The following is a 25874-nucleotide window of genomic DNA, read 5'->3' on the forward strand; positions in this document are numbered from 1 at the left end:
CTTTGGGAGGCCGAGGCAGGTGGATCACCTGAGGTCAGGAGTTCCACACCAGCCTGGCCAACATGGTGAAACCCCATCTCTACTAAAAATACAAAAATTAGCCGGATGCGGTGGCAAAAGCCTGTAATCCCAGCTACGCGGGAGGCCAAGGCTAAGGCTGGAGAATCGCTGGAACCCAGGAGGCAGAGGTTGCAGTGAGTCGATATGGCACCACTGTACTCCAGCCTGAGTGACAGAGCGAGACTCTGTGAAAAAGAAAGAAAGAAAGAAGGAAGGAAGGAAGGAAGGAAAGAAAGATAGAAAAAGAAAGAAAGGAAGGAAGGAAGGAAAGAAAGAAAGAGAAAATAAAAGAAAGAAAGAGAGTGGGAGGAAAGGGAAAGGGAAAGAGAAAGGGAAAGGTCTTCTTAGCAGATCTGTCTATAGTCACTTAATTTCAAGGTAAGAGGTTGGTGCAGGCATAGTAGTTTTAGTCAGTGTTGAAAATCATAAATAGGCCGGGTGTGGTAGCTCATGCCTGTAATCCCAGCACTTTGGGAGGCTGAGGCGGGTGGATCATCTGAGGTCAGGAGTTCTAGAACAGCCATGGTCAACATGATGAAATCCCGTCTCTACTAAAAATACAAAAATTAGCCGGACGTGGTGGCAGGCACCTGTAATCCTAGCTACTTGGGAGGCTGAGACAGGAGAACTGCTTGAGCCTGGGAGGCGGAGGTTGCAGTGAGCCAAGATCGCACCATTGCACTCCAGCCTGGGCAATAAGAGCGATGCTCCGTCTCAAAAAACAAAACAAAACAAAAAATCATAAATAGCCCACACGTATCAAAAAGTATTTTTATTTTTATTTTATTTTTTTTCCGAGAGGGAGTCTCACTCTGTCGCCCAGGCTGGAGTGCAGTGGCGTGATCTCAGCTCACTGCAACCTCCAACTCTCTGGTTCAAGCAATTCTCCTGCCTCAGCCTCCCTAGTAGCTGGGATTACAGGCACACGCCAACACGCCCAGCTAATATTTGTATTTTTAGTAGAGATGGAGTTTCACCATGTTGGCCAGGATGGTCTCGATCTCCTGACCTCCTTATCCGCCCACCTCAGCCACCAAAAGTGCTAGGCTTACAGGTGTGAGCCACCACGCCTGGCCAAAATATTTTTATTTTATTGAGAGAGTCTCACTCTGTCGTGCAGGCTGGAGTGCAGTGGCGCCACCTCAGCTTGCTGCAACCTCTGCCTCCCAGGTTCAAAGGATTCTTCTGCCTCAGACTTCCGAGTAGCTGGGCTTACAGGTGCCCGCCACCACGCCCAACTAATTTTTGAATTTTTAGTAGAGACGGAGTTTCACCATGTTGGCCTGGCTGATCTCGAACACCTAACCTCAGGTGATCCGCCCGCTTCGGCCTCCCAAAGTGCTGGGATTACAGGCGTGAGCCACAGTGCCAGGTGTGTTTCTTGTTTTTAAAATTTGGCTCATAGGAAATTTAAAATTCACATGTGGCTCACATTTTATTTAGAAGGATTGTGTCCTTTTAAAAATCTCAGGTTAGTCGGGCGTGGTGGGTCACGCCTGTAATCCCAACACTTTGCGAGGCCGAAGCGGGCGGATCACCTGAGGTCAGGAGTTCGAGACCAGCCTGGACAACATGGTGAAACCCCGTCTCTACTAAAAATACAAAAAAATTAGCCGGGCGTGGTGGCGCGTGCCTGTAATCCCAGCTATTCCGGAGGCTGAGGCAGGAGAATCGCTGGAACCCGGGAGGCAGAGGTTGCAGAGAGCCGAGATCGCGCCATTGCACTCCAGCCTGGGCGACAGACCAAGACTCTCAACAAAAAACAAAACAAAACAAAACAAAAAACAAATCTCACGCTGCCTGCTCAAAGGACCAGAAGTCAGGAAGGTTATAAAAGCCGAAATTTAGGCTGGGGTCGGTGGCTCACGCCTGTAATCCCAGCACTTTAGGAGGCTAAGACGGATATCACCTGAGGTCAGGAGTTCAAGACCAGCCTGGGCAAGATGGCGAAACCCCGCTTCTACTAAAAGTACAAAAAAATTAGCCGGGCGCGGTGGCAGGCGCCTGTAATCCCAGCTACTCGGGAGGCTGAAGCAGGAGAATCGCTTGAACCCACGGGGCGGAGGTCGCAGTGAGCTGAGATGGCGCCACTGCGCTCCAGCCTGGGCGACAGAGTGAGACTCCGTCTCACACACAAAAAAAGCCTAAATTTAAAAATAATTGTTATTCTATTATTTTCATGTGTGAGCAGCCATACAGTATATTATTTACAAATATATGAGACCTTATACACAACGTTAAAGGCAAACACCTTCTGCGGCGGGCTTGGCTCAGCTCAGGCAGAAAGCCCTGCCTGAAAAGGCTGCACCTCCGGCTGTCACTCTGTCCTCATTCAGCCCAGCGTTTGGTTACATCTTCTGTCACTCAGCGCTTGAGGGCGGGGAGTCTTAAACGTTATCCATTCAGCGACGCTGGCCTGGGAACCGTCCAATCAGGCAAGCAGCTGGAGCGGAAAGGGCGGCTTCCGGGATGTGGCGGGGTCTTTGTCTGTCGCTGCAGTCGGAGTACCTGGTCTAGTCTTCGCTGTTCTGCTCTTAGAGGCCCATCCTCTGTGGCCCTGTGACCTGCAGGTATTGGGAGATCCACAGCTAAGACGCTAGGACCCCCTGGAAGCCTAGAAATGGTGAGAGTGCCGGGTCCGACATCCCGAGAGAGGGGAAGGGGCTGATTGGAACCGGTGGCAAGAGGCTGTGGCGGACTCAGGCCTCCCCGCAGTCGGCTCCACAATCTGCGCCCCGAGTTCTCCTTGTCCAGCCCGGCTTCAGTCCCCTTCAGCCATCAGATTGGCGGCTGCGCTGGCAGCCGGGCCCCCGGGCGTCCTGTCTCTTCCCTGCGCAGTGACGGTGCCCTGGCCTGGAGCCCTTTCTGGGCAGCTCTGCACCCGCAGCGCCGCGTCTCTCCCAGATTGTGCAGGGACCACGGGAGGGTCGTCAGGGGAGAATCCTGACTCGGGGTGCGGGTTCACGAATGGGAAGAGCTTTGTTTTGGTTTATGGGGTGCCTGGTTCTTCTTTTCTCCTATTAAAAATTTATGGGCGTTATCGCGAAAATACTTAAAAATTTAAGCAAGGAGTGGTTCAAAAGTTGTAGAGCACGCAGCTATGGGTTGTAGTTTGTGGTCGGTCCATGGGAGGATCTTGAAGGAAAGATGCAGATGAAAATACCCAAATTCAGTAATCGGTTAGGTACATTTACGTAGTTTCTTAATTTTCACCTTGAGCCAACAAATTTCCTGGTTGTGTAATCAGAGCTTACTTGGCAGTTTATCGTTGGTTAAGCCTGAATTTTGTTTCCCCCAATGTAGTAATTTCTAAAAAAAAAATGCATTTGAGTTTGATTTTTTAAAGTTAGGAATCCAAGGATTAGAGCCACCTCAGTCTATTTGCCGCCACATGGGACTGATTTTCCTTTGCGTTTTTCACATGGGTCCCAAGCAGGGTCTCAAGTCAACCCCCCACACCCCATTTCTCCAGCTTAACTCTGGCTTGCAGTAAAATACTGAATTTTCAGTTCCTTCTGAAAATCTCAAATGCCAACTTCCTTTCCCTAATTTACATTATTTATTATTTGTCCTTTAGTGTACATTTTTCATACTGTATTTTAATTAATCATTTTTTGACAAAGCATTAGATGGCATATTTAAAAAGATATGTTTTCTGTTTGTAAATATTTCCCATGAGAAGAAAGCAAGGAGTATCCCGATAGTGAATCGTAAAAAATCTCTGTGTCTCTTTTTCTTTTGTCTTCCCTAGGCACAAAGATCTTATGAGAATGTTTTCGTGTCAAGATGTTTTTCTTTTGCAAACGTTATGGGGTGATTTGTGCTTAGCAACCCTGTCGTTTATTCTTGGTCCTGGGTTTCAGTACTGTCTCTGAATAAACCAAGATAACCGCTATGGCTATGTCTGCTAGAGTATCTAGTGAATATCAGCTCCTAAGTCATTTTCTTTCGTAGGACAACCTGAGGTATGGAGTGTAGCCTCTCAAGTGGATACCCTGGGGAAAAGATGAATCTCTTTTAACTTTTATTTTTGGTTCGGGGTACACATGCAGGTTTGTTATACAGCTAAAATTGTGTCATGGGGGTTTGGTGTGCAGATTATTTTGTCACTGAGGTACTAAGCATAGCACCAAACAGGTACTTTTTCTGATCCTCTTTGTCCTCCCATTCTCCAACCTCAACTAGGCCTCAGTGTCTGTTGTTCCCTCTTTGTGTTTACGTGTTCTTATTATTCAGCTCTTACTTAAATATTTTTTTTTTTGGAGATGGAGTTTCGCTCTTGTTGCCCAGGCTGGAGTGCAATGGCGCGATCTCGGCTCACCGCAACCTCAGCCTCCCAGGTTCAAGTGATTCTCCTGCCTCAGCCTCCGAAGTAGCTGGAATTACAGGCATGTGCCACCACTTCCGGCTAATTTTGTATTTTTAGTAGAGATGGGGTTTCTCCATGTTGGTCAGGCTGGTCTTGAACTCCCAACCTCAGGTGATCTGCCCGCCTCGGCCCAAAGTGTTGGGATTATAGGCGTGAGCCACTGCGCCCGGCCTCAGCTATTACTTAGAAATAACATGCATTTGGTTTTCTGCTGCTACGTTAGTTTTCTAAGAATAGTGGTCTCCAGCTTCATCTATGTTGCTTCAAAGGACATGATCTTCTGTGTGTGTGTGTGTGTGTATGTGTGTTTTAACGGCCACACAGTATTCCATATTTATCTGCCATATTTTATTTATTTATTTTTATTTTATTTTTTTTTTTTGAGATGGAGTTTTGCTCTTATTGCACAGGCTGGAGTGCAATGGTGCGATCTTGGCTCACTGCAACCTCTGCCTCCCGGTTCAAGTGATTCTCCTGCCTCAGCCTCCCAAGTAGCTGGGATTACAGGCGCACGCCACCATGCCCAGCTAATTTTTGTATTTTTAGTAGAGACGGGGTTTCACCATGTTGGCCAGGCTGGTCTTGAACTCCTGACCTCAAATGATCTGCCAGCCTCGGCCTCCCAAAGTGCTAGGATTACAGGTGTGAGCCACCATGCCTGGCCTTAAATGTACTGTTTATGTTTTTTTTAATATATAAGATTAAATGTTTTGCCCGGCCTTTTTGTTTGTTTGTTTGAGACGGAGTTTTGCTCTTGTTGCCCAGGCTGAAGTGCAATAGTGCCATTTCGGCTCACTGCAACCTCCATCTCCCGGGTTCAAGGGATTCTCCCGAGTAGCTGGGATTACAGGCATGCGCCACCTCGCCCAGCTAATTTTGTACTTTTAGTAGAGACAGTGTTTCTCCATGTTGGTCAGGCTGGTCTTGAACTCCCGACCTCAGGTGATCTACTCCCCTCAGCCTCCCAAAATGCTGGGATTACAGGTGTGAGCCACCGCACCCGGATCCCATGTTTTATTTTTATTAAACCTTTTTTTTTGAGACGGAGTCTAGCTCTGTTGCCCAGGCTGAAGTGAAGTGGTGCCGTTTTGACTCACTGCAGTCTCTGCCTCCCGAGTTCAAGCAATTCTCCTGCCTCAGCCTCCCTAGCAGCTGGGATTACAGGCTCTTGCCACCATGCCTGGGTAATTTTTTGTGTTTTTATTTATTTATTTTTATTTTTTTAGTAGAGATAGGGTTTCACCATGTTGGTCAGGCTGGTCTCGAATTCCTGACCTTGTGATCTGCCTGTCTTGGCCTCCCAAAGTGCTGGGATTACAGGCATGAGCCATTGCACCCAGCCTAAACCTTTTATTTTATTTTATTTTTGAAGACAGGGTTTCACTCTGTTGTCCAGACTGGAGTGCAGTGGCATGATCTCAGCTTACTGCAGCCTCAACCTCCCAGGCTCAAGCAATCCTCTTCTACTTTAGCCCCCCAAGTAGCTGGGACTACAGGCACACACCACCAGGCCTGGCTGATTTTTTTGGTATTTTTTGTAGAGACAGGGTCTTGACATGTTGCCCTGGGTGGCCTCAAACTTTTGAGCTCAGGCAATTTACCTGCCTCAGCCTCCCAAAATGCTGAGATTACAGGTGTGAGCCACCATGCCCAGCCATACCATATTTTCTTTATCCAGTATACAATTGATAAGCATTTAGGTTGATTCCATGTCTTTGCTTTTGTGAATGACATGGACTGCAATGAACATGCGTATGTCTTTATAATAGAATAATTTATATTTTACCGGGTATATGCCCGATTATGAGGTTGCTGGGTCAAAAGGTAATTGTGTTTTTAGTTCTGTGAGAAATCGTCACACTACTTTTTATAGTGGTTGAACTAATTTACACTCCCACGGGTGGTGTATAAGCATTCCCGTTTCTCTGTAACCTTGCCAGCATCTGTTATCTTTTGACTTTCTAATACTAGCCATTCTCACTGGGTGAGATGATATTTCATTGTGGTTTTTCTTTGAATTTCCCTAATGATGAGTGATGAGCATTTTTTATATGCTTGTTAACCACATGTATGTCTTCTTTGAAAAAAACACCCTTTTCATGTTTTTTGTCTACTTTTTAGTGAGGTCTTTTTTTTTACTGTAATTTGTTTAAGTTTCTTATAAATTATGGGTATTGGACCTTTGTCAAAAGCATAGTTTGCAAATATTTTCTTTTATTCTGTGTGTTTTTTGTTTACTGTATTGATGGTTTCCTTTGCTGTGAAGAAGCTTTTTAGCTTAATTAGCTTCAATTTGTCAATTACTGCTTTTGTTGCAATTGCTTTTGGCATCTTTATTTTAAAATTTTTGCCGGCTTCTATTTCTAGAATGGTAGTTCCTAAGTTATCTCATGTATTTTTTTAAATAATTTGAAGTTTTACATTTAAATCTGTAATTTATCTTGAGTTGATTTTTGTATATGGTGTAATGAAAGGGTCCAGTTTGAATCTTCTACATAGTGTTAGCTAGTTATTCCAGTACCATTTATTAAATAGGGATTTCTTTCCAGATTCCTCTTGTTAGCTTTGCCAAAGACAAGATGGTTGTAGGTGTGTTGTATTATGGGCTCTCTATTCTGTTGTATTGGTCTATGAGTTTGTTTTTGTACCAGTACCATGTTGCTTTGTTTACTGTAGCCCTGTAGTATAGTTTGAATTCAGGTAATGTAATGACTTCAGCTTTGTTCTTTTCGCTTATGATTGCCTTGACTATTTGGGCCCTTTTTTGGTTCCATATAAATTTTAAAATTTTTTTGTTTTGTTTTTTAGTTCTGTTAAGAAATATTTTTGGTAGTTTGATAAAAATAGTATTAAATCTGTAATTTATTTGGCAGTATGACCATTTTAATAATAATGATCTTTTTGTTTGTTTGTTTGTTTGTTTGAGATGGAGTCTTGCTCTGTTGCCCAAGCTAGAGTGCAGTGGTGCGATTTCGGCTCACTGCAACCTCTGCTTCCCAGGTTCAAGCAATTCTCTCCCTCAGCCTCCCGAGTAGCTGGGATTACAGATGCCTGTCACCACACCCGGCTAATTTTTGTATTTTTAGTAGAGATGGGGTTTCACCGTGTTGGCCAGGCTGGTCTTCAACTCCTGACCTTGTGATCCACCTGCCTCAGCCTCCCAAAGTGCTGGGACTACAGGCGTGAGCCACTGCGCCTGGCCAATATTGATCTTTTTTATCCATGAGCACAAAATGGTTTTCCATTTGTTTGTGTCATCTCTGACTTCTTTAAGCAGTGTTTTCACAATGTTGTCATAAAGATCTTTCACCTCCCTGGTTAGTTGTATTCCTAGATATTTTATTCTCTTTGTAGTGATTGTGAAGGGGTTCTGTTTTTGATTTGGCTTTTGGCATGCATGTTTTTGATTTACAGGGATGCTACTAATTTTTGTACATTTGTTTTGTATTCTGAAATTTTACTGAAGTTTTTTGTCAGTTTGAAAAGCTTTCCTAGCTAGGCCTGGCGTGGTGGCTCACGCCTGTAATCCCAGCGCTTTGGGAGGCCAAGGCGGGAGGATCATCTGAGGTCACAAGTTCGAGACCAGCCTGACCAACATGGAGAAACCCCGTCTCTATTAAAAAAACAAAATTAGCCGGCCGTGGTGGCACATACCTTTAATCCCAGCTACTCAGGAAGGCTGAGGCAGGAGAATCGCTTGAACCCGGGAGGCAGAGGTTGCAGTGAGCCAAGATCGCGCCACCGCACCCCAGTTGGCAACAAGAGCGAAACTTGGTCTCAAAAAAAAAAAAAAGAAAAGAAAAGCTTTTCTGCTGAGATTATAGGGTTTTTCAGATACAGCATTACGTCATCTGTAAACAGAAATAAGTTTGACTTCCTTTCTTCCTGTTTGTATGCCTTTTTTTTTTTTATCTTGCCTAATTGCTCTAGCCAGGACTTCCAATTTTATGTTGAATAGGAGTGTTGAGAGGAGGCATCCTTGTCTCATGCCTGTTTTCAAAGAAAAATGATTCCAGGTTATGTGTATTCAGTATGTTGGCTGTGGGTTTGTGATAGATAACTCATTATTTTGAAGTATGCACCTTCCATCCCTAGTTTGTTGAGGCTTTTTAACATAAAAATGTTAAATTTTATTGAAAGCCTTTTCTGCATGTATTGACATACTTTTGTGCTTTCTGTCTTTAGTTCTTATTATGTGATGAATCACATTTATTAATTCACGTGTGATTTTTTTTTTCTTTGAGATGGAGTCTCACTCTCTTGCCTAGGCTGGAGTGCAATGGCGTGATCTCAGCTCACTGCAACCTCTGCCTCCTGGGTTCAAGCAATTCTCCTGCCTTAGCCTCCCAAGCAGCTGAATTACAGGTGCTTGCTACCACGCCCAGCTAATTTTTCTATTTTTAGTAGAGACAGGGTTTCACCATGTTGGCCAGGCTGGTCTCGAACTCCTGACCTTGGGTGATCTGCCTGCTTTGGCTTCCCAAAGTGCTGGGATTACAGGCATGAGCCACCACGCCCCACCTCATATATGTTGAATTAGCCTTGCATCCCCAAAATAAACTCTACTTGATCATAGTTGGTTAGGTTTTTGATGTCCTGCTCAATTTGGTTTGCCAATATTTTGTTGAGAATTTTTGCATCAATGTTCATCAAGAATATTGGTCTAAAGTTTTCTTCTTTTGTTTTGTCTCTGTCAGATTTTGGTATCAGAATGGTGCTGTTTTTAGTTTTTTGGAATAGTTTTTTGTTTTTAGTTTTTTGAATTTAGTTTTCAGTAGAAGTGGTACCAGCTGTCCTTTGTACATCTACTAGAATTCAGCTGTGAATCTCTCTGGTCCTAGCCTATTTTAGTTGGTAGGCTATTTATTACTAATTCAGTTTTCAAGCTTGTTATTTATCTATTAAGGGCTTTGATTTCTTTTTTGTTCAGTCTTGAGAGGATATATTTATTCAAGAATTTTTCCATTTCTTCTAGATTTTCAAGTTTGTGTACATAGAGGTGTTCATAGTAGACTTCAATATATTTTTGTGGGGTCAGTGGTAATGTCTCTTTTGTCATTTTTAATTGTGTTTATTTGGATCTTTTCCTTTTTCTTCATTAATCTTACTGGTAGTGTATTTTATTTTTATTTTTTAAAAAATTTTACTCCTGTAATTGTTGATCTTTTGTATAGTTTTTCATGTCAAAATCTCCTTCCATTCAGAAATGATTTTGGTTATTTCTTCTGCTAGCTTAGGGGTTGATTTGCTCTTGCTTCTCTCAGTGTTTTATTTATGATGTCAGGTTGTTAAACTGAAGTCTTTCTAACTTTTCAATGTAAGCTTTTAATGCTATAATTTTTTTCTCCTACACTGCCTTAGCTGTGTTGCAAAAATTCTGGTATGTTGTATCTTTGTTCTCATTTTTTTTCAAAGAACTTCTTGGTTTCTACCTTAATTTCATTATTTACCCTAAAGTAATTCAAGTGCAGGTTGTTTAATTTGCATGTAATTGTATGATTCAAGTGATTTTCTTTGTATTGAATTACATTTTTATCAAGCTGTGGCCTCTGTGTGCGGTTCATACAATTTTGGAATTTTAAAATTTGCTGAGGATTGTTTTGCTTCTGACTGTGTGGTCAATTTTAGAGTATGTGCCACGTGATGATAAGACTGTATACTATGTTGTTTTTAGGTGGAGAATTTTGTAGAAGTCTATTAGGACTGTTTAGTCAGGTGTTGAGTTTAGGTCTTAATATCTTTGTTAATTTTCTGCATCAATAATGTATCTATTAGTGCCCATGGGTGTTATAGTTTCCCACTATTATTGTGTCAGTATCTCATTCTCTTCATGGGTCTCTAACAAGTTCATTTATTTATGTGCCCCCATCTATTTATTTATTTATTTTTTTTATTTTTTGAGACGGAGTCTTGCTCTGTTGCCCAGGCTGGAGTGCAGTGGTGCGATCTCGGTTCACTGCAAGCTCCGCCTCCCAGGTTCACGCCATTCTCCTGCCTCAGCCTCCCGAGTAGCTAGGACTACAGGCGCCCGCCACCATGCCCGGCTAATTTTTTGTATTTTTAGTAGAGACGGGGTTTCACCGTGTTAGCCAGGATGGTCTCGATCTCCTTACCTCGTGATCCGCCCACCTCGGCCTCCCAAAGTGCTGGGATTACAGGCGTGAGCCACCGCGCCCGGCCACGCCCCCATAGATTTATTATAACACCTTTCTCTCTTCTGCTTTTTTACCATAAACATTCTTTCAAGTTCACAATTCAGATGTCCAAGAGTCAAGAACATGTCCAGTGACCTGGTTGTCTTAGGAGAAAATGTAAATTAAAAATAAGAGGCTTTATTCACATACTTGAAAATAAGGGAGGATATTTTGTTCATCTCTGTTTTATTAAAGCATTTAGATTATATGTAGGTATTTTTCTCTTTTTTGAAATATACGTATATTATATTAACAGCTAAATAAACCTTTTGTCATTCTTTTTTTTTTTGAGATGGAGTCTTGCACTGTCGCCCAGGCTGGAGTGCAATGGCATGATCTCCGCTCAGGGCAAGCTCTGCCTCCCGGGTTCACACCATTCTCCTGCCTCAGCCTCCTGCGTAGCTGGGACTATAGGCACCCACCACCACGCCTGGCTAATTTTTTGTTCTTTTAGTAGAGACAGGGTTTCAGCATGTTAGCCAGGATGGTCTGGATCTCCTGACCTCGTGATCCACCTGCCTTGGCCTCCTAAAGTGCTGGGATTACAGGCGTAAGTGACCTCGCCCGGCCTTGTCATTCTTTTTGACTCAGGATTGTCTTTATTTGTAACTTGAGATTCATTGCTTTGTTTTTGCTTTGGCAAAGGTTTATTTTTTTAATTTTCGGTCATTAAAAGTACACACAGATTTGTTCAGAGTAAAGCTCATTTTAAGAGCACTTGAAAGTTGGACACAAAGGTAGAATTAAATTTAGCAATACAGAATGATAAATACTAAGAGATACAGAGTAAGTTCCTTTGACAGAAACTTGATTATTATCCAAGGTACTTATTTGCAAGCTGAAGTAGTTACAGTGCAAAAGCAAAGGTCTGGGCGTGGTGGCTCACGCCGGTAATCCAGTGCTTTGGGAGGCCGAGGCAGGCAGATCATTTGAGGTCAGGAGTTCAAGACCAGCCTGACCAACATAGTGAAGTCTGTCTCTACTAAAAATACAACAACAACAAAAAAATTAGCCAGGCATGGTGGCGCATGCCTGTAGTTCCAGCTACTCGGGAGGCTGAGGCAGGAGAATCGCTTGAGCGTGGGAGGCAGAGGTTGCAGTGAGCACAGATCTCGCCACTGCACTCCAGCCTGGGCAACAGAGTGAGACTCTATCCCCAAAAAAATAAAAATAAAAAAAATAAATAAGTGCAGACTCAGTCAGATATTGCTGCTTTCTGTTTTCTCTGTAAACTTTAAAAAGCCAACAAAGATTATGATACTTTAAGATGGAGATTGGTTGTCTTCATTTGTTCCAGAAGTAATTGTGTTGTAACAAGAGTGCCAAGTGTAAGGGACTCTGTGCTGTGCCTGCTTTCTCTAACTAATGCTAATAATGAGCCTAGCGGGAGCATCATCAGCATTGACAGGGGACTTATTTAAAACACCCATTCATGGACCTTTCCATACCTGCAGAATCACATTACATAGATTGAGACCAACATTACCAAGTGATTTATAAGCTCAATAAAGCTTGAGAGGCAATGCTTAGTTAAGTGGTTATAAGCCCAGGCTGCTAATTACAATCACATGGCCAGTTTGCAGAACTCCCTTTACTCTGGTACCCTTCCCACAGGTTCTGTTTAATGTTCTGGGTGGAAGCATTCATGTTATTTTAATTAACTGCCTCATGTGACTCTTAAGTTGTGGCCAGAATCAAGTATACGGGGTTCAAGATACATTTATGAGAGTTAAGTTTCACCTGTGCACTAAAGGGTAGTGCTAGAGCCTCTTTTTTTGGGGGTTTCATAGGGACAGGGCAGTGTGGCTCATATTTTTATTACTGTAGCAGAAATTGCTGGCAGGGGAGGGCACCTGAAGACAGGAAAGGAGAAACTTGTATTTTTATATCTGTAGAGCAGCTCATTGTTGCTGAATCTCTTCTGTTATAAAGTACAGAAATGGGTGGAGTTTTTTCTGTTTTGGGTCTTCTGCCTGTGGGTGTGGTGGTAGCAGGAAAACATGTGGTGCTGACACCTTTCAAGGCATAGTCTTAAGATGCGGTGTAATTTGTCCAGAGAATCTTATCTGAGAAGGAATCCTAGAAAAGAAGGAGAAAGAGAAAAAATGGCATTCTTGATGAAATATTGAATACTTATTTTATCTTTATTTTACTTTAAGTTCCAGGATACATGTGCAGAATGTGCAGGTTTATTACATAGGTATATGTGTGCCACAGTGGTTTGCTGCATGTATTGACCCATCTTCTAGGTGCCCTCCCCTTGCGCCCCACTATACAACGGGCCCTGGTGTGTGTTATTCCCCTCCCTGTGTCCATGTGTTCTCATTGTTCAGCTACCACTTATGAGTGAGAACATGCAGTTTTTGCTTTTCTATCCCTGTGTTAGTTTGCTGAGGATGATGACTTGCAGCTTAATCCATGTTCCTACAAAGGACATGATCTCATTTCTTTGTATGGCTGCATAGTATTCCATGGTGTGTATGTACCACATTTAATCTATCCATTCTGTCATTGATGGGCATTTGGGTTGTTTCCATGTCATTGCTGTTGTAAATAGTGCTGCAGTAAACATACGTGTGCATGTGTCTTTATAATAGAATGATTTATATTCCTTTGAGTATATAACCAGTAATGGGATTGCTGGGTCAAATGGTATTTCTGGTTCTAGATCCTTGAGGAATCACCACACTGTCTTCGACGATGGTTGAACTAGTATACATTCTCACCAACAGTGTAAAAGCATTCCTATTTCTTCACAGCCTCACCAGCATCTATTGTTTCTGACTTTTTAATAATCACCATTCTGACTGGTGTGAGATGGTATCTCATTGTGGTTTTGATTTGTATTTCTCTAATGATCAGTGATGTTGAGCTTCTTTTCATGTTTGTTGGCTGAATAAATGCCTTCTGAGAAGTGTTTGTTCATCTTTTGCCCACTTTTTTTTTTTTTTTTTTTTTTTGAGATGGAGTCTTACTCTGTCTCCCAGGCTGGAGTGCAGTGGCACGATCTCTGCTCACTGCAACCTACACCTCCTGGGTTCAAGCGATTCTCCTGCCCCAGCCTCCCAAGAACCTGGGACTACAGATACCCACCACCACGCCCAGCTAATTTTTGTATTTTTAGTAGAGGTGGGGTTTCACCATATTGGCCAGGCTGGTCTCGAACTCCATACCTCAAACGATCCACCCACCTTGGCCTCCCAAAGTGCTGGGAGTACAGGCATGAGCCACCACGCCCGGCCTTTGCTCACTGTTTGATGGAATTGTTTGTTTTTTTTCTTGTAAATTTTTAAAAGTTTCTTGTAAATTCTGAATATTAGATCTTTGTCAGATGGGTAGATTGCAAAATTTTTCTCCCATTCTGTAGGTTGCCTGTTCACTCTGCTGATAGTTTCTTTTTCTGTGCAGAAGCTCTTTAGTTTAATTAGATCTTATTTGTCAATTTTGGGTTTTGTTGCAATTGCTTTTGGCATTTTTGTCATGAAGTCTTTGCCCATGCCTATGTCCTGAATGGTATTGCCTAGGTTTTCTTCTAGGGTTTTTATGGTTTTGAGTTTTACATTTAAGTCTTTAATCCATCTTGAGTAAATTTTTGTATAAGGTGTAAGGAAGAGGTCCAGTTTCAGTTTTCTGCATATGGCTAGCCAGTTTTCTCAGGACCATTTATTGAACAGAAAATCCTTTCCCCATTGCTTGTTTTTGTCAGGTTTGTTGAATATCAGATGGTTGTAGACGTGTGGTGTTATTTCTGAGGTCTCTTTTCTGTTCCATTGGTCTATATGTCTGTTTTTGGACCAGTACCGTGTTGTTTTGCTTACTGTAGTCTTGTAGTATAGCTTGAAGTCAGGTAGTGTGATGCCTCTATCTTTGTTCTTTTTGCTTAGGATTATCTTGGCTATATGGGCTCTTTTTTGGTTCCATATGAAATTTAAAGTCGTTTTTTTTCTAATTCTGTGAAGAATGTCAATGGTAGTTTGATGGGAATAACATTGAGTCCGTAAATTACTTTGGGCAGTATGGCCATTTTCATGATGTTGATTTCTTCTGTCCATAAGGATGGGATATTTTTCCGTTTGATTGTGTGCTCTCTTACTTCCTTGAGGAGTGGTTTGTAGTTCTCCTTGAAGAGGTCCTTCACATTCCTTGTTAGCTGTATTTTTAGATATTTTATTCTTTTTATAGCAGTTGTGAAGTTTATTTATGATTTGGCTCTCTGATTGTCTATTGTTGGCTTATAGGAATGCCTGTGATTTTTGCACATTGATTTTGTATCCTGAGACTTTGCTGAAGTTACTTATCAGCTTAAGGAGTTTTTGGGCTGAGATGATGGAATTTTCTAAATATAGAATAATGTCATCTGAAAACAGAGAGAATTTGACTTCCTCTTGTTCTATTTGAATACTCTTTATTTCTTTCTCTTGCCTGATTGCCCTGGCCATAACTTCTAATACTATATTCAATAGGAATGGTGAGAAAGGACATCCTTGTCTTGTACCAGTTTTCAGAGAATGCTTCCAGCTTTTTCCCATTCAATATGATATTGGCTGTGGGTTTGTCATAAACAGCTCTTATTATTTTGAGATATGTTCCATCAACACCTAGTTTATTGAGAGTTCTTAACATGAAAGAAAGTTGAATTTTATCAAAGGCCGTTTCTGCATCTGTTGAGATAATCATGTGGTTTTTGTCTTTAGTTCTGTTTATGTCATGAATTATGTTTATTGATTTGCATATGTTGAACCAGCCCTGCATCCCAGGGATGAAGCCGACTTGATTGTGGTGAATAAGTTTTTGTTTTTGTTTTTGCTTTTTTGAGACGGAGTTTCGCTCTTGTTGCCCAGTGCAATGGTGTAATCTCGGCTCACCGCAACCTCCGCCTCTTGGGTTCAAGTGATTCTCCTGCCTCAGCCTCCTGAGTAGCTGGGATTATAGGTATGCATCACCACGCCCGGCTAATTTTTTGTACTTTTAGTAGAGATGGAGTTTCTCCATGTTGGTCAGGCTGGTCTTGAACTCCTGACCTCAGGTGATCTGCCTGCCTCGGCCTCCCAAAGTGGTGGGATTTCAGGTGTGAGCCACTGCGCCAGGCCTGGTGGATGTTTTTTGATGTGCTGCTGGATTCGGTTTGCCAGTTTTTTTTTTTTTTTTTAGACAGAGTTTCATTCTTGTTGCCCAGGCTGGAGTGTAATGGTGCAGTCCCGGCTCACTGCAACCTCCGCCTCCTGGGTTCAAGTGATTCTCCTGCCCCAGCCTCCCAAGTAGCCTAGATTACAGGTGCCTGCCACTACACCCAGCTAATTTTTTTTTTTTAAATTTTTATTAGAGACGGGGTTTCACCATGTTGGCCAGGCTGGTCTCGAACTCCTGACCTCAGGTAATCTGCCCGCCTCGGCCTCCCAAAGTGCTGGGATTACAAGTGTGAGCCAGCGTGCCCGGCCTTGGTTTGCCAGTATTTTATTGAGGATCTTCGCATCGATGTTCATCTGGGATATTGGCCTGAAGTTTTGTTGTTGTTGTTGTTGTTGTGTCTCTTTCCGGTTTTAGTATTAGGATGTTGATGTCATAAAATGAGTTAGGAAGGAGTCCCTCTTTTTCACTTGTTTGAAATAGTTTCAGAAGGAATGGTACCAGCTGCTCTTTGTACCTCTGGTAGAATTTGGCTGTGAATCCATCTGGTCCTGGGCTGTTTTTGGTTTGTAGGCTATTAATTACTGCCTCAATTTCAGAACTTGTTATTGGTCTATTCAGGAATTTGACTTCTTGGTTTAGTCTTGGGAGGGTGTATGTGTCCAGGAATTTATCCATTTTATCTAGATTTTGTAGCTTATTTCTATAGAAGTGTTTATAGTATTCTCTGATGGTAGTTTGTATTTCTGTGGTGATAGCCCCTTTGTGTGTGTGTGTGTGTGTGTGTGTGTGTGTGTTGTGGGGAAAAGAAAGAGAGATCAGACTGTTACTGTGTCTATGTAGAAAGTAGACATAAGACACTCCATTTTGTTCTGTACTAAGAAAAATTCTACTGCCTTGAGATGCTGTTAATCTATAAGCCTACCCCCAACCCAGTGCTCGCAGAAACATGTGCTGTGTCGACTCAAGGTTTAATAGATTTAGGGCTATGCAGGATGTGCTTTGTTATACAAATGCTTGAAGGCAGCATGCTTGTTAAAAGTCATCACCACTCCCTAATCTCAAGTACCCAGGGACAAAAACACTGCAGAAGGCCGCAGGGACCTCTGCCTAGGAAAGCCAAGTATTGTCCAAGGTTTCTCCCCATGTGATAGTCTGAAATATGGCCTCGTGGGAAGGGAAAGACCTGACCATCCCCCAGCCCCACACCCGTAAAGGTTCTGTGCTGAGGAGGATTAGTAAAAGAGGAAGGCATCTGTCTCCTGCTCGTCCCTGGGCAATGGAATGTCTCGGTTGAAAACCCGATTGTATGTTCTATCTACTGAGATAGGAGAAAACAGCCTTAAGGCTGGAGGTGAGATATGCTGGTGGCAATACTGCTCTTTAACGCACCAGATGTGTTTATGTATGTGCACATCAAAGCACAGCACCTTTTCTAACCTTGTTTATGACACAGAGACATTTGTTCACATGTTTCCCTGCTGACCCTCTCCCCACTATTACCCTGTTGTCCTGCCACATCCCCCTCTCTGAGATGGTAGAGATAATGTTCAATAAATACTGAGGGAACTTAGAGACCGGTGCCAGCGCAGGTCCTCCGTATGCTGAGCGCCGTTCCCCTGGGCCCACTTTTCTTTCTCTATACTTTGTCTCTGTGTATCTTTCTTTTCTCAAGTCTCTTGTTCCACCTGACAAGAAACACCCCCAGGTGTGGAGGGGTAGGCCACCCCTTCGTGTGTGTGTGTGTGTGTGTGTGTGTGTGTGTGTGTGTGTGTGTATTCGATTCTTCTCTCTTTTCATCTTTACTAGTCTAGCCAGCAGTCTATTTTGTTAATTTTTGTTTTGTTTTGTTTTGTTTTGTTTTTGAGACAGAGTCTCACTCTGTCGCCCAGGCTGGAGTGCAGTGGCGCAATCTTGGCTCACTGCAACCTCCACTTCCCGGGTTCAAGCGATTCTGCTGCCTCAGCCTCCCGAGTAGCTGGGATTATAGGTGTGTGGCACCATGCCCAGCTAATTTTTGTGTTTTTAGTAGAGATGGGGTTTCATCATGTGGCCAGGTTGGTCTCGAACTCCTGACCTCAGGTGATCCCCCCCGCCCCGCCCCATCTCGGCCTCCCAAAGTGCTGGGATTACAGGCGTGAGCCACCGCGCTTGGCCCTATTTTGTTAATTTTTTCAAAAAACAGCTCCTGGATTCATTGATTTTTTTTTTTTTTTTTTGAGGGTTTTTCATGTCTGTCTCCTTCAGTTCTGCTCTCATCTTAGCTATTTCTTGTCCTCTGCTAGCTTTTGAAATTGGATTTGTTTGCTCTTGCTTTCTAGCTCCTTTAGTTTTTTGTTTTTTGTTTTTGTTTTTGTTTTTGAGATGGACACTAGCTCTGTCACCCAGGCTGGAGTGCAGTGGCATGATCTTGGTTTACTGCAACTTCCGCCTCCTGGGTTCAAGCAATTCTCCCTGCCTCAACCTCCTGAGTAGCTGGGATTATAGGCGCCCACCACCACACCTGGCTAATTTTTCTATTTTTTAGTAGAGATGGGGTTTTGACATACTGGCCAGGCTGGTCTCGATCTCCTGATTTCAGGTGATTTGCCTGCCTCGGCCTCCCAAAATGCTGGGATTACAGGCGTGAGTCACCGTTCCCCGACTTAGCTCTTTTAATTGTGATGTTAGGGTGTCGATTTGAGATTTTTCTAGCTTTCTGATGTGGGCATTTAGTGCTATAAATTTCCCTTTTAACTCTGTCCCAGAGATTCTAGTATGTTGTGTTTTTGTTCTCATTGGTTTCAGAGAACTTTTGATTTCTGCCTTATTATTTACTCAGGAGTCATTCAGGAGCAGGTTGTTCATTTTTTATGTAAATGTGTGCTTTTGAGTAAGTTTCCTAATCCTGAGTTCTAATTTGACTGTGTTGTGGTCTGAGAGACTGTTTGTTACCATTTCAGTCCTGTTGCATTGGCTGAGGAGTGTTTTACTTCCAATTATGTGGTTGATTTTAGAAAAGTGCCATGTGGCACTGAGAAGAATGTATATTCTGTTGATTTGGGGTGGTGAGTTCTGTAGATGCCTATTAGGTCCACTTGATCCAGAGCTGAGTTCAAGTCCTGAATATCCTAGTTAATTTTTTGTCTTGTTGATCTGTCTAATATTGACAGTGAGGTGTTAAAGTCTCCCACTATGATTGTGTGGGCATCTAAGTCTCTTTGTAGGTCTCTAAGAACTTGCTTTATGAGTCTGAGTTCTCCTGCATTGGATGCTTATGTATTTAGGATACTTAGCTCTTCTTGTTGAATTGATTCCTTTACCATTAAGTAATGCCCTTCTTTGTCTTTTTTTAATCTTTGTTGGTTTAAAGTCTGTTTTGTCAGAGTCTAGGATTCCCTCCCCTGCTTATTTCTGCTTTCCATTTGCTTGGTAAATTTTGCTTCATCCCTATGTGTGTCTTTGCACATGAGATGGGTCTTCTGAATACAGCACACTGATGGGTCTTGACTCTTTATCCAGTTTGCCAGTCTGTGTCTTTTAATTGGGGCATTTAGCCCATTTACATTTAAGGTTAGTATTGTTCTGTGTGAAGTTGATCCTGTCATCATGATGGCATCTGGTTGTTTTGCACACTAGTTGATGCTGTTTCTTAATAGTGTCATTGGTCTTCATGGTGTGTTTTTGCAGTGGCTGGTACCAGTTTTTCTTTTCCATATTTAGTGCTTTCTTCAGGAGCTCTTGCAAGCCAGGCCTGGTGGAGACAAAATCCCTCCGCATTTGCTTGTCTGGAAAGGATTTTATTTCTTTTTCTACTCATGCAGCTTAGTTTGGCTTGATATGAAATTCTGGGTTCAAAATTCTTTTCTTTAAGAATGTTGAATATTGGCCTCCATTGTCTTCTGGCTTGTAGAATTTCTGCTGAGAGGTCCACTGTTAGTCTGATGGACTTATTTTGTAAGTGACCTGGCCTTTCTCTCTGCCTACCCTTAACATTTTTTTTGTCATTTCAACCTTGGAGCATCTGATGATTATGTTTCTTGGGGTTGATCTTCTTGTGGAATATCTTAGTGGTGTTCTTGGTATTTCCTGAATTTGAATGTTGGCTTGTCTTGCTAAATTGGGGAAGTTCTCCTGGATGATATCCTGAAGTGTGTTTTCCAGCTTGTTTCCATTCTCCCCCTTTCCTTCAGGTATTCCAGTCAATCGTAAGTTTGGCTTTTTTATGTAGTCCCATATTTCTCGGAGGCTTTGTTCATTCCTGTTCAGTCTTTTTTCTCTAATCTTGTCTGCATGCCTTATTTCAGCAAGGTGGTCTTCAAACTCTGATATTTTTTCTTCTACTTTGTCAGTTTGGCTATTGATACTTGTGTATGCTTCATGAAGTTCTCATGCTGTGTTTCTTAGCTCCATCAGGTCATTTATGTTCCTCTGTAAACTGCTTATTCTAGTTAGCCGCTCCTCTAACTTTTTATCAAGGTTCTTAGGTTTTTTGCATTCGGTTAGAACATGCTCCTTTAGCTCAGTGGAGTTTGTTATTGCCCATCTTCTGAAGCCTGCTTCTGTCAATTTGTCTATCTCATTCTCCGTCCAGTTCTGCACCCTTGCTAGAGAGGCATTGGAATCATTTGGAGAAGAAGAGGCACCCTTGCCTTTTGGGTTCTCAGTGTTTTTTTCATTGATTCTTTCTCATCTTCATGAGTTTGTCTAGTTTCGATCTTTGAGGCTGCTGACTCTTGGATGGCGTTCTTGTGGGGACTTTTTTGTTGCTGTTGTTCATTTCTGTTTGTTTTTCTTTCAATGGTCAGGTCCCTCTTCTGTATGGTTGCTGTGGTTTGCTGGGGGTTCACTTCAGGCCCTATTTATCTGGTTCACTCCTGAACCTGGAGATATTAAGGAGATTGGAGAACAGCAAAGATGGGTGCCTGCTCCTTCCTCTGGGATCTCTGACCTTAAGGAACACCAATCTGATGCCAGTAGGAACACAGCTGTATAGGGTGTCTGACAACCCCAGTTGGAGTATCTCACCCAGTTGGGTGGCACAAGGAACAGGACCCATTTAATGAAGCACTTTTATTGTCCCTTGGTGGAGGGGGTATGCTTCACTTGGGTTGAACTCACTCTTCTGGGCTGCTTGGATTCCTCAGAACTGGTGGGAGGAAAAGCTAAGTCCGTTGGTCCGCAGAGACTGTGATCACCTCTCCCCCTAGGGACTCAGGCCCAGGGAGATCAGAGTTCTGTCCCTGAGCCCTTGGAGTTGTTGGAGTTCCTGCAGGGTGGCCCCACACAGTGAGGAGGGATAGGTCAGGGTCAGGCCTGAAGAGGTGCTGTAGCTGCAGTCTGGCACAGCCAGTGTGTTAGGCTGTAGGGGACACCTCTTGGGACCAAGCAGTCCAGCATCCCTGGCTCCAGCAGGGGAAAAGCATAGCCAGGAGCTGTAGAGATGGCTGCTGCCCTTCCCCTGCCCAGGGAGCCTAGTGTGTTAGGCAGCTATCAGTCCCAGTGCTGGTTGCTGCCCCTCCCCCAGGGAGTTCAAATGGCTTAGACAACAGGCAGCCACAGCTGTGGTGCTGGTCACCCATCCCTTGGGAACTCAGCAGGCTTAAACAGATTTTAGCTGAGAGGCTGTTGAGAATCTGCACAGCTCTGGGGTTGGGACCCTAGACCCCGGTGGCATGGGTTCACGAGTGAAATCTTTTAGTCTATGGGTTGCACAGTTCCATGGAAAAAGCATGGTTTTGTCAGCTAAGAAAGCACATTCATTCACTGCCTCCATTGGCTGGGGGATGGGGGCTCCCCTGCCCCGTGTGGTTCTCAGGTGGGTTGCTGCACCACACTGCTCTTTCTTCCTCTCCATGGGTCATGCCAGCTGCCTAGTCAGTTCTGATGAGAGAACCTGGATACCTCAGGTGCCAGTGTAGGATTCACAGGCTATTATGGTTCTTTTCGGTGGGAGTCTCTGATCACCGCTGCTTCTAGTTGGCCATCTTTGCCCTGCCCCTAAAAAATGTTTTTTTTATTTTTTATTTATTTATTTTTTTTAAGCTAAGCGTGTCTCAGATGAAGAGCTGTGTCCACTCTGCCTCCTGGAATGCCATGTGTTCAGTACTTGCAAAGCTTTACTTTTCTACTTGTGCTTTTTCTTCTTAATGAGTTTAACTACTTTTTAGTTCTTATAATAGTCAAGGGTGTCTGAAAAATATTTCTTTCCTGCTTACCAGAGTCTTCTCTACATTCTCAACATCATGGCTTCTTACATGTCATAAAGAATTCTCACCATGAATTTATGAACTGCAATATTAAGAATGTTTCATTCGTGGCTATGGAACATGGGAAGGTGTGGATACTCAAGATTCCTATTGGGGAAAAGCTGGGGTCCTTAGTAAAGATGGAGAGCATGTAATTTTGAGGTTCCATCTCTGTTCTCCATTAGCTCTTTGCAGAATAGGATTAAGAAAATGCTTATTTAAATGGGATGGCATTTATTACCCAGAAAGTTTAAAAATAATAATAATAATTAGGAGATACTTGCTCTTCAGGGTGTGAAAGAAAGACTACTTAAAATCACTATTAAAATTTACAGAACATGGCAGATATTGGTATCTGGAACTTTACATAAAACCAATGTTTCTTTATGATTAAATTCAGACTATAATTTACCTTTGGCTGGGCAATATCATAGCAGTGATGCCGTGTCCTTCTGTGTGCATCAGCACATTTGTCTTCATGCAGTTGATGTTAATAACTCACTTGGTTAATGAACTCTGTGACAGATTTTTTTTCTATAGAGTTAATTATTTTTCTCTTCATTATTGAGTATCTTTATTCAGCAGATGTGCATAAACAATCACATTTAATCTGGCAGCTGACCTTTCTTAGGTTTTCTTTGCATTTATCTGCCTTTGGAAAATGAAAGCTCTCATCTTTGTTTACAGACCAGAAAAACTGAAAACACAGGCTCTTCCACTTACTGGATGTTTGACAAAATAGTTTTCTTGGGCCAAAAACATTGGCATTACTGGTGAGCTTGTTAGAGATTCAGAAAGCCAGATTTTATTCCAGATTTTCTGTAAAAATAATCTGCATTAACAAGATCTCCAGCTTATTGTACACATTAAAATTTGAGCAGTATTTTCTAACTGAATATGTCTTTTCCATCTGAAAAATTTACATAATTTATTCTGTATGATGTAAATATAGCACTCAAAAATGTACATGTTAGTGTTTATGCTCTCAGTTTTATACGTCATCATCCAGAAAAGTATCATCTATACCTTGATGTTGTGGCTCTTACGCCACTCTTTTTTCTCAGAGTTAGAGAATACATTAGAGAATACTTCTGTGTTGAAAGTTATTTATTAAATATTTTCAGTCACTCCTCTAAGTAAGAACCAGTTCTCTTTACTCTTGTTTTACCTTGAGTCAAATTAAAAATTCTGTTCATGGCCACTTGGTAAATATGTGTGTGTGTTTGTGTGTTTTTCAGGAAGTGTTGACATTTAGGGATGTGGCCATAGAATTGTCTCTGGAGGAGTGGCAATGCCTGGACACTGCACAGCGGAATTTATATAGGAAGATGATGTTAGAGAACTACAGAAACCTGGTCTTCCTGGGTGAGGATAACTTCAGTACACAATTCCCTAATATACCCTGTAAAGTTTATTTCTCTTTTTTATGGAATGATTTTTAGTAATTTATGCTTTCAGATCTCTGTCTTAAAAAAAAAAAAAAAAAACTTCAAGATTTGTCTATGTAGAAAATAATTTCGAGATGTTTCATTTTGACCTGAACTTTCCACATTCCTGAGCTGATCTGTGCCCTTCACTCTAGATTAGTGTTAATTTTAGAAATTTAGTGGCATAACATACTGTTGCCCACATCTTAAAATCTAATTGCCACTACCAATTTTTGATTTAGTAGTATCATGTAGTGAAATTAAGAACTTACAAAATTAAAATATTTCCTAAATATTTAAAATTTTTTGTTGTATATTAGTATTTTGGAATTAATTTACTAGAATATTCTATTCATCCTTTTTACTGAACACACTACTAAATTGGTAATTGGAGAATATGAGCAAGATTCATGTTATTTGTAATAAAACAGGTATTGCTGCCTCTAAGCCAGACCTGATCACCTGTCTGGAGCAAGGAAAAGAACCTTGGAATGTGAAGAGACATGAGATGGTAGCTGAACCCCCAGGTAGGTGAGAGTGAAAGTGAATACAACAGACGACACAGATGAGAGCTCCAAAGTAGAAAAAAAAAAGCCAGTCCTTAAAATGATTTGAAATCTGTGTTCCAAAGGAAATAGTTTCTGGGAAGCCTGAATTTTTTAAATTTTGCTTTCACATAGAAGCATCTTCTGTCTTATATTTTTAGAATCTCTAAAGATTTTACTTTCCCTTTGGTGATCTTCTTCAAGTTTACAGTGACAGCCAATACAGTCCTCTTCATGGCACGTAAGAGACTGTGAAATCTGACTGCTTTTTCATTGTTTTTGAAAACACATAGATAATCTGCATAATTTTGAGAAACTGTATGTTAAACTGTTTTTTAAGTTCTCTTTTAACATCATGTCTGAAATGTGTGAGAGTAGTGGTTTCTGTTTCGTTGGTTTCTTTATTGCTAATTTTTCTGCCATTACATTCTGTCTTATTACAGCCTTGAAGTATAGTTTGAAATTATAAATTATGATGTTCTTCTGCTTCGTCCTTTTTTTTCAAGATTGCTTTGGCTATTCAAAGTTTATTGTAGTTTTATGTGAATTTTAGAATTATATTTTCTATTCTGTAAAAAAATACTGGAATTTTGATAGGGAGTTTATTTAATCTAGAGATCACTGTAGATAAATATGGCACTTTAATAATGTTCTTTCAATCAATAGCCATGAAATGTTTTTAAATTTATTTTTGTCTTCTCCAATTTTTTTTTTTTTTTTTTTTTTGAGATGGAGTCTTGCTCTGCCGCCCAGGCTGGAGTGCAGTGGCATGATCTTGGCTCACTGCAAGCTCCGCCTCGCGGGTTCACGCCATTCTCCTGCCTCAGCCTCCTGATTAGCTGGGACTACAGACGCCCGCCACCACACCCGGCTAATTTTTTGTATTTTTAGGAGGGACGGGGCGTCACCGTGTTAGCCAGGATGGTCTCGATCTCCTGACCTCGTGATCCACCGGCCTTGGCCTCCCAAAGTGCTGGAATTACAGGCATGAGCCACCGTGCCCGGCCCAATTTTTTTAATTGATACATATTTGATTTGAAAGATATTTAAGCTCCTTGGTTAAATTTGTTCTCAGAAATTTATTATTTTAGTGCTATTGTAAATAAGATTGCTTTCTTTCTGTTGTTTTATCAGATAGTTTGTTTAAAGTATGTGGAACCATAACTTATACTTGTATGTGAATTTTCTATTTTCCTAATTTATTGAGTATAATTATTACTTTAATTAGGTTTTAATGTACTGTTTATGGTTTTTTATATATGAGATCAAATGATCTACGAAAAGCAACTTTTTACTTGTCTTCCATTTCAATGACTAAAAAAATTTTTTTGCCGATTTTTAATTCCACATACTTCAGTGCTGTGTTAAAATAGAAGCGTTGAGAATGGGCATAATGTACTTTTGCATTGGTGTCTGTGAATTTGAAGGAGCAAACACCTCTTCAAGTTTTTATAAATTGGTTTCCGAAAGTAAAGATCTTTAGTTGAGCCCCCAGGGTCCTGGGATGCCCTATGGGTTTGTAGTGGAGAGGGGGTGTAGCTTGGTCACAAGGCTGCTGGGTCTGCACTAGGGTCCACCTTTAGTTGGCTTGTTACAAGGGGCTTGAGTAGTTGTAATTCCCATTTTAGTTTTGGACAGAGTGAATATACTTCAGGACTTTTCTCTGTAGGGCAGACACTAGGGCAGGTTTCTGCCCTTGGATCTGCATATGGTAGGCTTTATATTAGGATGTAAATGAGTTTGGCTTTCACTGAAAACCAGAGAGGATTTCCCAAGGTCACTGTGTGGGTTTCTACATAGGCAGAACTTGCCATGAACTGTGGCTCAGGGAGCAAAAATGCGTCATGGAACTGCTTCAGGGACCACAGTAAGGGCCAAGGTCTGCAGGCCTGCTGCATGGCTATAAATGGGTCTTCCTCCAGGCC

At 41.9% G+C, this 25874-nt stretch overlaps 1 protein-coding gene and 1 long non-coding RNA gene across 2 annotated transcripts in view; one reads left to right on the forward strand and one right to left on the reverse strand.

Annotated features, from left to right (window-relative positions):
- Positions 1–2506: 2506 nt before the first annotated feature.
- LOC100447284 (zinc finger protein 492) overlaps positions 2507–25874 on the forward strand; it is a 38053-nt gene continuing 14685 nt past the window's right edge. The window contains exons 1-3 of the mRNA XM_024237286.3: positions 2507–2683; positions 23216–23342; positions 23836–23931. Coding sequence (XP_024093054.3) covers positions 2681–2683; positions 23216–23342; positions 23836–23931 — 226 coding nt within the window. The 5' untranslated portion in view covers positions 2507–2680. The remainder of the gene's footprint in view (positions 2684–23215; positions 23343–23835; positions 23932–25874) is intronic.
- LOC134760700 (uncharacterized) overlaps positions 12285–25874 on the reverse strand; it is a 78747-nt gene continuing 65157 nt past the window's right edge. Inside the window, exon 5 of the long non-coding RNA XR_010138582.1 lies at positions 12285–12702. This is a non-coding gene — a long non-coding RNA (uncharacterized LOC134760700). The remainder of the gene's footprint in view (positions 12703–25874) is intronic.

The sequence above is a fragment of the Pongo abelii genome, chromosome 20 (genome assembly GCF_028885655.2).
Source record: "Pongo abelii isolate AG06213 chromosome 20, NHGRI_mPonAbe1-v2.0_pri, whole genome shotgun sequence".
Classification (NCBI taxonomy): Eukaryota; Metazoa; Chordata; class Mammalia; order Primates; family Hominidae; genus Pongo; species Pongo abelii.